This window comes from Protopterus annectens, chromosome 2.part2, assembly GCF_019279795.1.
Source record: "Protopterus annectens isolate FY-2018-M chromosome 2.part2, PAN1.0, whole genome shotgun sequence".
NCBI classification, from domain to species: domain Eukaryota; kingdom Metazoa; phylum Chordata; order Ceratodontiformes; family Protopteridae; genus Protopterus; species Protopterus annectens.
The window spans coordinates 751,345,188-751,356,693 of NC_056730.1; the positions used below are offsets into that span (position 1 = coordinate 751,345,188).

Here is an 11,506-nt window from a genome sequence, read left to right on the forward strand (position 1 = left end):
AGAATGTTGCTGATGAATACACTGACAGATATGATGGAAAATAAAGGAAGCAACCATCGTACAGAAAATAAATGAAATGTATTACGTACTAGTTATAAATGACTCCTTGAGGTGCAACATCTGTTACGTAGGATTCACATCAGAAGATGAAAACAAATATCTACCAAGTTTCAAAACTATAGGTGTACTTCGGAGGGAGACAGACCCTTTCCCTTAATAGGAGTTGAGATTTCTGGGAATTGTTTTATGGATAATTTGACAGACTAATGTGTGTGTGTTTGTGTGTATCTCTCAACCTCTTAGCGAAAGAAATCTGGACAAAGCAAAAAATGAAGAAGACACAAAGGCCCCCAAACAGGGTTAGATGTTAGATGTTGTTCTTATAATCTTAGAAAGTTGCTAGAGTAACAGTTTTTTTTTTTTGCATTAGAATGTATTTTCTGAAGGATATGAAGTCTAAAACTCAGACATCTGTGATAATTTAATGACTTCATTTCTTAATGATTTGCTACAAAACCACAAATTTTATGAGGAACAGAGAAAATATGAGGCAAAAATCTTGACAGTTGAGGTGTGTGTGTGTATACACCTCACTTACAGACAGAAAAGTCAACAAAAGGGCGCAGTAAGTACTGTCCTTTCTAAAGGGATTATTTTTGTTCTTACGACTTTATCTGTTATTGTTATCACAAGATCAAACCAAAAAGTAAAGTCAGCCCCAAATGTCTTTAAAATATCTGCTCACCACCTTCACCATTTTAACGAAATATACAGATATGCAACTACTGGGTTTGTTGGAAGACAGTTGTTTCACTATGTGCTTTTGCATGTTCACACTGAAAGCAGGAGTGTAGCTAGAAAGGTCGAGTATGTATTAATTGCAGGAACTCACCCACCTAATATTTAAAAATATGCATCTTTTCAGATGCTGCCTCATTTGTACTGAACAAACGTACACTAGCTGTTAAATCACACAATCATACCTCTCAACATTCTGTCTCCAAAATGTCACCCCTGTTAACATAGAACAAATGAACACTTGGTAACAGTTGTAGGAAGCTCATAGCAATCTTGAAAAGTATTACATTCGTGCTTACAATGAGTTATGTAGATGAGTTAGCATGGATACTACTTACAGTGGATATTAAAAAAATATTAACGAATGTGTGAAAGACCCTCCCAGTGTGGAAATGAGTTAATCTTTAAGACTCAAAACAAGGAAATTTCCTCAAAAGAAGGTATAGCTAAAAGCGTAGAACCATTAACAGACTGATTTGCAAGGAGTATTCCGATTATTAAATATTTATGTATAGACCCATGTTGTAGACATCATTTTAGACAGTGCCAGACATATTTGTCTCAATAAGACAAAATGTTTATGAGATGTTCTGAGGAAAAATATATATTCTCAACTGGGCATACTAAGATTGCCTAGCTACACCTTGACCAACAGACACATGAAAAATACTAGTGTAAAGCAACATAATATATTGTGGTTTGAGAGCATGGGAAATATCATGTGATATTTTTAATTTTGGGTGCTGGATATTCGATGTTTTAGGCTTAAAATATCCTACTTTAGACACACACAGACACACACGCACGCACGCGCACACACACACGCACCTAACATAACAAGAACAGTATTTAAGCATAATAGTTATTTTTCGCACATTTCTGATACAATATGCATGTGTAATGGTAGTTTACGATTCATAAATCTTTAGGAAGCCTCCTATAAAAGTTTTATTTTCATTATTTTAACAAGATATTAAAAAACTGACATTGCTTTTGTAGAAATCAGTGTAAAAGAAACCGTAGACAAACATTTTACAGCCAATGACTGCATTTATTAAGAAAATAAATTAAGTTTTACTTTGTTATGCTACTAACATCAATAATAACAAATGCCACCTATCAATATCACGCCAAGTGCTTAACATTTATGACTGGGCTCTTTTCTGACATTTTTGTCATGGTTTACAAAGAATGGCCCCTTCTTTTGCACAAGAAAGGGTAGTTTGCTTCTAAGACAACATTTCACTGCTTGTTAAAGATATCTGGGATACCACAGCATTGTTAAATAATAACCAGGGATCATTAAATATAAAAGACGACCTTTAATAAAAGGTGTGCAAAATGACTTTTTAAGCCTTATTTAACTCACTTCTTGCTGTGCGAAAACGGCATAACACATGTACAACGATTCTGAAATTAAAATGTACCACTTATGGGGAGCCCCTGAGACTAGAACTCGCTTTTTGCATATACTAATAATTAATTCCATTCTTACAAAAAAAATCAAAGCTGCATTTGAGAATATATAGATAAGGTGTTATCTGTAATCACATACTCTTGCCATCAGTTTTCCAATCAGATAAGGAACACTTTCATCTAAACTCTAAACATGATACAGAAATGATGTCATATTACTTTAACGCCCCCCCCCCCCCAAAAAAAATCAAGTATCAGCATAAGGGATGTTAAAAAGAAGTTTGCTTATTGCATATCTTGGGGGGGGAAAGAAAAGAGAAAGAAAAGACAGCAAGACTTAATACTTTTGTTGTTATCAGTACCGTGTTCAGTGCAACATACACACTGTAAATAATAATACATTACAATGACAGTTACTGTAGAAATTATTTCATTTCATTTCAACTGTACTTAGTTTAAGTTTAAAGTTTTGTGTTTGGCGAAACATTCAATAAGAAAGTTGTACAGGCAGTAGCCTAAATTGATTTATTTCAATATAATGGAACCATTGTCTAAAAGTACTACTTCGTACAAACATACCAGCTAGTCCATTTCAACGATCTTATTAATCAAGTGAATATTACAAAAGTGTAACCACAGAAATTGCCAGCCGATGCTCTAAACTCTCATACTTTGTGTGCACCTGACGAACACATTTTAGATGAAATTAACGGTACATGGAAGACAATGACAGATTTTTAAACTCAAGTAGATTTGTCTAGAATGTTCAGAAAACACCACTTGCAATTAAATTCATAAATAAAAATGGTGTATAGAGTTGACCTCACTATGCTGCCTAATGAAATTGTTTGAGAAGAAAGTCAAAGTGAATTCTGTAAGTACACACCCTTTAAATACGGATACTATACAGAAGTCAGCATTATTATTTGTGTTACTGGCGAAGGCACATTCCAAGAATGCCTCCGTTCTGGAATACTGCAAAAGACAATACTTTATAAATTATATATAATATAATTGCAGCAGTAAAGTAGTATTCCTGTGTCACAAGGCAGTCCACAGTTCATGAAGACAACATCGCTATCATGAATCTATTAACAAATTTGGAAACAAACTCAGAAATAATTATTTTCCTTCTTAGGGCCAGAAATGAAACCTTTCAACACAGAGAGCAAATTATATGTACGCCCTCAAATTGTTTCAAGTATTAACATACATGTTTTAAGTTTTTCTTTTTTTTTGGGGGGGGGGGGGCAGCAAGGGAAACTGACAGGAAACGAGAAAAAAGTTGTAGTGACACCCTTTGCCAAGTTGAAACTTTCCTATTTTCCTATCTTATTTCGACCCACGCTGCTTCTCTTGGATGCTCAGTTTCCAACTAATTGGCGTAATTCTCGCTGTATAACTTGGATATTACAAGACCTAGGAGCATGCGTAGCGGGGGGCGGGGTCTACCAGAACCTGGAAAAGAACAAAGCCCTCAACCGCATTCACCTCTCCCTACACCAAGGTATTTAAGGAGGTCTGGACCCTTTCTTGTTGACTACCAAAGACGAAATGTTAAGCTCCCAAAAAGCTGGGCAAAATGGTCTTTGAGATTAATATTTGTTTTCTCTGCTACAAGACTTTTGCTGTGGAGTACTTTATCTTACTCTTTGTATGATCTGAAGTTCTATGCTAGTATTTTGCCACTGTATAATATTTCATATGGATTGTGTTTTGGTGTGTTCATTTTGGTTATTAAAACATAATGACTTTTTATGTTAAATCATATGACTAGAAAGTCACAAGGAGACTTCTGTACTGAAACCCATGATATATACCCTACGTAAATTATCTGACCCCACTCGCCCATTCATAACATTAACTTCGGATATCACAGCATGTAATATTAAAAGAAAGTCCAAAGCCAGTCATATTTCCAATATACTGAATTCACGTAATTTTAGAAACTGGTCATTAAGTAAAAATAATAATAATAATAATAGAATAATAATAGAAAATATATGAGACATTAATTTAAAATACACTTTATTATGGATTTGTTGAAGGCCAGCGACTTACGTCCTTCAAATGCATATTTCTTCATAAGTTGAGAAAAAGATCCTTGGCCGTAGAGGCTCTCCAGGTTTAATTCAACTTCTGTAAAAAGGTAAAGCGAGTGAGCTATTAAAGGAGTCTTCAGCTAGCAGAGGGCAACTAAGGTATCTCAAATGACAAATAAATACATCAGGGGTGCGGTATTTTTGTGCGCGCGTGTGTGTGTGTGTGTGTGCGAGTTGGGGCGTGTATACCCATAAATGTGCATGATATGCATGCGTGGGTATGCTGTTTTGTGTAATAAACTGCGCTATCTTAGTTAAAATGCCTTTAATGTGATGCATTGGCGTGGCCCATTTTAAATGACAACCGGAAGTAACTACGTGATCAGCACCTTGACAAGTCTGCAACACAGCTCTTTCGGTTGGCATTACTCCATTAGAAAAGTAAATTAACAATATTGCACTGATGTATTTCCCATTTTCTGTGTGTTTTCTACCGCGTTTGTGTGTGTGCGTGCGCGTGTGTCTGTATGTCTGTCTGTTTCAGTCTCTCTCGCTCTGTCTCTCTCTCTCTCTCTCTCTCACACACACACACACACACACACACACACACACACACACACACACACATACACAGGTGTGAGCAATTTAACGAATACTTTAGGCTTCGTTGCAATGATACTCTTCAGACTTAATGGCTGTCCAGAGCTGTAGCATGCATACTCAAGTTTTGCCTCAGATTTTAGCATTCCGTTTCATCAAACACGAAGCCAAGAGTGCCAAATGTACATCTGATCAGTTTACATTTCGTCTTTTAAAAGTTTATTTTGCACACTGCCCTTTAAATTGACCTACTACTCTGAATGTTTCCTCTTCTGAAAGTTTTTTCAGCAAATTGTAAGCAACATGACTCCTCTAGTTTTCGTTTTCTCTGTCTTTTTTTCTAAATTTCTTTATTCTTTCTTTAAATTCTCACTTCAATTTTAATTCTTGAAGAACATAGCTTGGACAACATACATCGTACTCATTATAAGAAGCAAAATGTTATATCAAAATTATTAGTATAGAATCACAGGTAAACTGGTTTGGAACCAGAAAAATACAAAACAGATAGATACGTAGACACGGGACAAAGTCTGATAATCATTTGGAAAATGTTATTTCCCCCTAAGTTCTTTTTTTCTTATTTTAATGCGCATACCATGTTTTTCAGTTTTACAAAAATGAAAATAAAGACCAGTATTTTACAAAACAGTGAACAATGTGCTGTATATGTGTATACACAGGATTCAGTTCAGTTTTCCTTTCTGTACAGATAATATCCACAGCAGTCCAAAATCCACATAGTCTTATTGATTTATTATATTAACACCGTGACAGATGCATTTTCTCCTTAAGAAATCAGGAGTTCCTTTAAAATGTTCTCCATCATACACTTTATCAGAATCACCCTTTGTGGCATTTAATTTGTTTGTATATTTGTGTGTTGGTCCCATACTGCCTTTTGTTCAGTCCTCTATGATCACTGGATAGACATATAAGGCCAGTTGAAGCTGCTTCCAGAAAGTAGCATATCTCTGATGAGAGTCTCAATTGGAGTTTTACCTACCAAGCGGACAAAGAACAGCTGTTCGATGACAGAAGAAGACACTGTGCGAAGGGAAGGTAGTCGCAATAAGAGCTTGCCGAAGCGGCTCGGCTGGTTGGGGTACTGGCTCCTTACATATTCTTCCAGGGCACATTGAGATTTCTCTTGCAGACTTTCTATATGGGCTGCATCAGACAGACCACACGCGTCTGGTCAGCCAGACCCAATGCAGGTAAAAAAAATATGGGGAAATAATAGAAATTAGGATAGAGGGAAGAAAACAAAGAGAATACAATTAGTTATAGTCAGCAACAATTCCAGCTTTCAAAACTGCATGCTCTAAATAAACAATTTTTCAAAATTTGCTTTCAAAATGATAATACATTAATAAAATCATCAGAAAGGACGTCTACTTATAAAAAGTTACACAACCATATGTGATGCACATTTGAAGAAATCGCCTAATTGTGAAGTCTTCCCCACAGAAAGCATGTTATTGGGCATATTCAGAGCTTTCCTGTATCAACAATTTGTTGATAGCTGCCACAGCTGTAACACTTTTTCCACCCCAACCATGGATCAATGCATTGGATAAAAATAACGCTTTACATTACACAACCTTTAAAGGGTGAATTGCTATTGTTCTACTCTAGACAATATACAGGTGCAAGCATTTTTCCACAATTAATGCTAGAAAAATAAATAAATACATAAATAAATGAAAACAGGTGTCATAAAATGAGCGTCTTGAAAAGCAAAAATGAACTATCAAACAGTTTTTCATATGTTGATGCGTGTAGAGCACTGAAGTGGAATCACAGCACAGCGTGAATCCATATACCTACAGCAATGCTCTTGTACCTCCTGAAAGCACCACCATCACCCCGGGTAAGTTAAAACCTCATCCTAGAGTCCCCCATAAAAATAACAATAAAGAAAACATATGCGTTGATATTATTCACAGAATAGCTAAAATGACACAGGATATCTACATTAACAGGCCTGCCTTGATTAAATATGTGGACGAAGCAGCAGTGACAGACACATAGCTACGTGTTCTAGAAATTTTAAGTGATCACTGCGTGTCCATACTCACACTGATATGATGTATTTACTACTCATGGTTACTGAACAAACAAGTGATAGGTCTGCTTCAATAATTTTCCATATTCTCATTTATAACATCAATTAATAATTATAGCTGTATCCTAATGAACATACTTCTACGTATGACCGTACTTCAACTAAATATTTTTTCTCGCTCATAAAATATTTTCAGATATGTATAAGCATAACTTTCGAAGCATTAATACAATCATGATTTATACTATCCTTATTTTTACATTATCTTTTTTTCATCTCTTCACCTAAAACATAAATAAAACAAAATATTTAAACACCATATTTGGCCCAGTGCTCTTTCTTTCTTTCGCTATCTTTCGTTTTCTCTTTCTTCAGAAAAAGAGAATTAAAACCACGTTTTAGAAAAGCAGTGTTTTATTTAGATCTGTTTTTAAGACTTACTGTTAGTTTACCTATAAAAAAAGTATTGTACAAGAGCACAGTCTGTAGAGTGGAATGAGTAAAAATAGGCTTGCGTAACCATATTCGAAATTACATGGAAAATATTGCACATCATGTTAAAAATCTCTTCATATTAAGAACACCTCATCTAAACCGTAACCAGCCCTTTTCTCAAACATTCTTCTGACACATTCAGTTATATGTATTTGGACATCTATCCATCGTTTATTGTATGCATTCACGGAGAAAGGTATGTTGTTTTTCTGGGGTGAGTGGGTGAAGAACACAACACTTACTTATTCGATTATTTAAAAGTTTTGTGCGATGACTGATTGGTTATCTTTACTATCATTTTATTCTCTTTTATAAAATAATAGCTATATATAAAGACTTGCAGCCACTTTCAACATGTGCATGTTTATTTATTTATATTATATTAAAATGTAAAACTCGTACAGTTAGAAAGTAGCAAGCGTATATTTTCTAAAAGAATATGGTAGATACATATTTTTTATTTTGCTTTATCTTGCTCAGCACTAATACAATAGAGTTAACCAGGCATTCTATCATCAAAGAGAGTCGATTATTCCAGTTAGAAGATTTATACAACAGGGATGAAGCCAAATATAAAACCGCAAGTTAACAAATAAAGCTCTTTACCACCTAAACTGTTCACAGCACCCATGAAGGACACCCAGTTAAAATAAAACTTAAAATATTATCAGGTGCTTTGTATTTAAAACTTTGAAATATCAAGCTACAAAGATAAGATAAACAAGCAATAAAAGCATTACTGCCATATGAAGATGAAGTCTCCTTCCTGATCATGTCCTACTTTCCATGAAGACACGCATTTTATTACATTTTAAATGTACTTACAATAAAACAAATAGGCGAGGACGTCCACACACACACACACACACACACACACACACACACACACACACACACACACACACAAACGTTGGTTAAGGTTGTGGTATATTTGAAATTCCTGCATATTGGTTTTAATTACACAGTGTAAGAGAAGAAAATCACCACTTAGTAACCTTTACACAAGTAATTGCCTATCTGTTTAGCTGTCAGTTGGCGGGTCCACGTTATATGCACAAGTTTGCCGCATATATCTGTGCAGATTGCTTTGTATCATAGCTGAGCTTATTTAGGAACTAAGCTGAAATCATGGCCTAACACACACACACACACACAGAAAACAATGGGACAACAGCTACTAGTTTTATAAAACTAGCACCGAAATATATTACTACAAGGGTAATGAAATGCATGTACCCCCCCCCCCCTCCCAACACAAAAACAGACGCATAGAGATGAATGACCTTAAAGCCAGGGGATTTTTAGAAACACACCGAAGTATTTCCAGTCTGGCAAATAATCTCTTTCCAGACTGGCAGTAGAAGAGTTTGGCTGCATGTATGTTCAATACTGTTTATATTATTATTATTATTATTATTATTATAGTTAGTAGTATATTTCTATAACATTATACATCGGAACAATCTAGTAATATACTATACTCAAAGTAAAACGAACGCCAGTCAATTTCAACACAAACATACATTCATCATCAAAGCCTGCTCAAGTATTGTTTACCACATCTGATGCATTTCATGTGCCTTTGTTAGGGACATACCGTTATTTACATGAATATTTATTTTAATTAGTAAACTGCTTTTATCAACACAATTTTATTTTTGTAACAGAAACAAACAACATCCTATTTCGTCTGCAAATCGTACTACTTTAACTGATGTAGCCCGTTTCTGCCATTACTTCTTCATCTAAGCCACAATAAATTATCTTTTTAGTATAACTTGCTGGCTATGTGATAGCGATACCTCATAGTCCTGGAGGTAACTGGATAATTGGAATTAAATTACTAGGACTATACAGCACATTACTTTACTAGAGATATTGGTAGTCTCACGTGACAGTCACAAAACAAAGTATACTTTGCCTGTGGATAGTGCACTATGCCACTACCTTACTGTGATGCTCTTACAGCAAATCACTGAAACGTTTTTTTTTTTTTTTGGGTGGGGGAGGTTAGGGTCGTACGATGCAAAGTCTGCTGCTGTACTTAAAACCCATTCCATGTCACGTTATTCAAGCCAGGGATTTAACTATTAATTAAACTATTAGTTTACCTATTAGTAGTATAATTATAACTATTTAGAGCACGCAGTCTCTTCCCCTTTTCCTACTATTACTCATTCAATTTTTCTGGCAGTCATCCTTTCCTTAGAAGGTCGTGTATTAGTGTTTTGCATCAAGGAGTTAAAATTCTTTTTATTTTATTTGCATTTATTTTTACTTCTTAAAAGTGCGTACTATGAAGGCGGGAGCATTCAAAGTCAAAGTCCAATACTCTCCTGCTCCTATACATACAGCTAACCTGCTTTAATCAAAACCCATATATTTAGGCTGCACGTGAGTACAGTGGAATAGTCCCATAAGGTGTAACATCTGCAGCCTTTAGATTTTGTTTTGGGTGGTGGGTGTGCTAAGACTAGCATACAGTACTCAGTTCTACATAACACACATATTTAAAGACTTTTGTACCCTATACTGGATATGCTACACGAACAGGCTTCTCTCAATTTGCAGCTTGATAAAGAAGGCAGTAACACGCATTGCCATTCTATACATCTCAGACTGACGCTCAATAACTCAATCATATACTTGACTCATTATTTAAACGAGAACGTAGGTCTCAGCGTCATAGTGCCCCCCATTTCCTGCTTGACAGTTTTACTTGCTTCTCCTTCTTCTTTGCACGTCCACCAAAAAAATTCATAACACAACAATCACTGCATCTATGAAGATGCGTGGAAGGGTAAAGCTATGTAAAAAGAAAGTGCTTCTACTTTTATTGCATGCATATGTCTTAACCTCCGACAGCAAGGAATCTGGGCAACGCCACAAATAATGTGTTATGGTACAAAAGCCCCAAAATAGGGACACCTTTTAGATATTGCTTTTACAGACTTAGAAAGTTGCTAGAATAACACGTTTTGCATTAGCATTAATTTTATGAAGTCTGAAACTCAAATGTCTGCCATTATTTTTTCTGAATTTAGCCCTCAGTGATTTGCCAGTAAACCACAATTTTAGGAGAAACAGACTAAAATATGAGGCAAAAATCTGGACATTCTGTGAAAATCCAGACAGTTGAGAGATATGACTGCATGTCAACAGAGACTGATAATAATCGCCTTCGCCTGGACCATGTGTACAAGTTTGCATGTGCGTGTGTTTAAAATACAGATGGACGTCTTTCATCCTATAGGGAGTTGCTCTGTACGTGAATCTTTAATTATAAGCCGACACACAAAGAGTTTATTGTTTTCCAAGCATTCTCATTCACTGCAGGTATCTTCTTCTCTAGCACTGTCTATAAATTCAAGATAAAATAATTGTGAGTCAGACTTTCCTAAAGACACAGAACTGAAATACTTTCAAGCAGGGAAACATTTTTTTAGACAATGTTTAAGGGATTTTTTTCAATATTCACGAACTGAATCAATAGCCGGTTTCCGGCGCTTGTAGTATTCTGAAATAAAATTCACAACATGCACATTTTTAACAGAAATTTGGTCGCTCCGGGCACATAAATCAAAACACTAACGCAGCACCACCATTCTCTCTCTCCCTCACACACACACACATTTTTTCTTTGAAGACCTAATGATCAACAGCAGAAAATTATATTAAAACAGCACACAACATAATATACAAAACTGTCATTGCACTAGTTTCCCCCAAGCTCTTTCACCACCCGTGAACCCTCACCTGATGTGAAGAGAACGATGGCTTTGAGGCAGCTGTACTCAGCAGAGTCGACGTGCAGGGCCTTCAGTTTCTCTACCTGCTCCTGGAAGATACGGATGTGATCCATGAAGGCGACCACCCGATCGGCGGACATGGGCGAGGCATGAAGGCCGGCTGCAGCTAACAGAGGGGCCACATGTAAGGGCATGGAACACTGGGCGGCGTTGAGCACGAACAACTCACTCCACGTCAATCGCAGAAGGGCCACCTGGTCCGTGATCTGCAGGTCCGGGAAGAACGGAATGTTGCGGGCCCACTCAACAGCGCTGAAGAGCAAGCGGGCGGCCAATTC

At 36.2% G+C, this 11,506-nt stretch overlaps 1 protein-coding gene across 3 annotated transcripts in view; it reads right to left on the reverse strand.

The window, feature by feature from the left end:
• Positions 1–1,824: 1,824 nt before the first annotated feature.
• Positions 1,825–11,506, reverse strand: part of NR2F1 (nuclear receptor subfamily 2 group F member 1) — a 13,686-nt gene continuing 4,004 nt past the window's right edge. For all 3 annotated transcript variants that reach the window (XM_044064139.1, XM_044064138.1, XM_044064140.1), the window contains exons 2-3: positions 11,176–11,506; positions 1,825–6,050 (exon numbers count right to left, since the gene is read on the reverse strand). The exon at positions 11,176–11,506 is cut by the window's right edge. In XM_044064139.1, coding sequence (XP_043920074.1) covers positions 5,776–6,050; positions 11,176–11,506 — 606 coding nt within the window. In that variant the 3' untranslated portion in view covers positions 1,825–5,775. The remainder of the gene's footprint in view (positions 6,051–11,175) is intronic.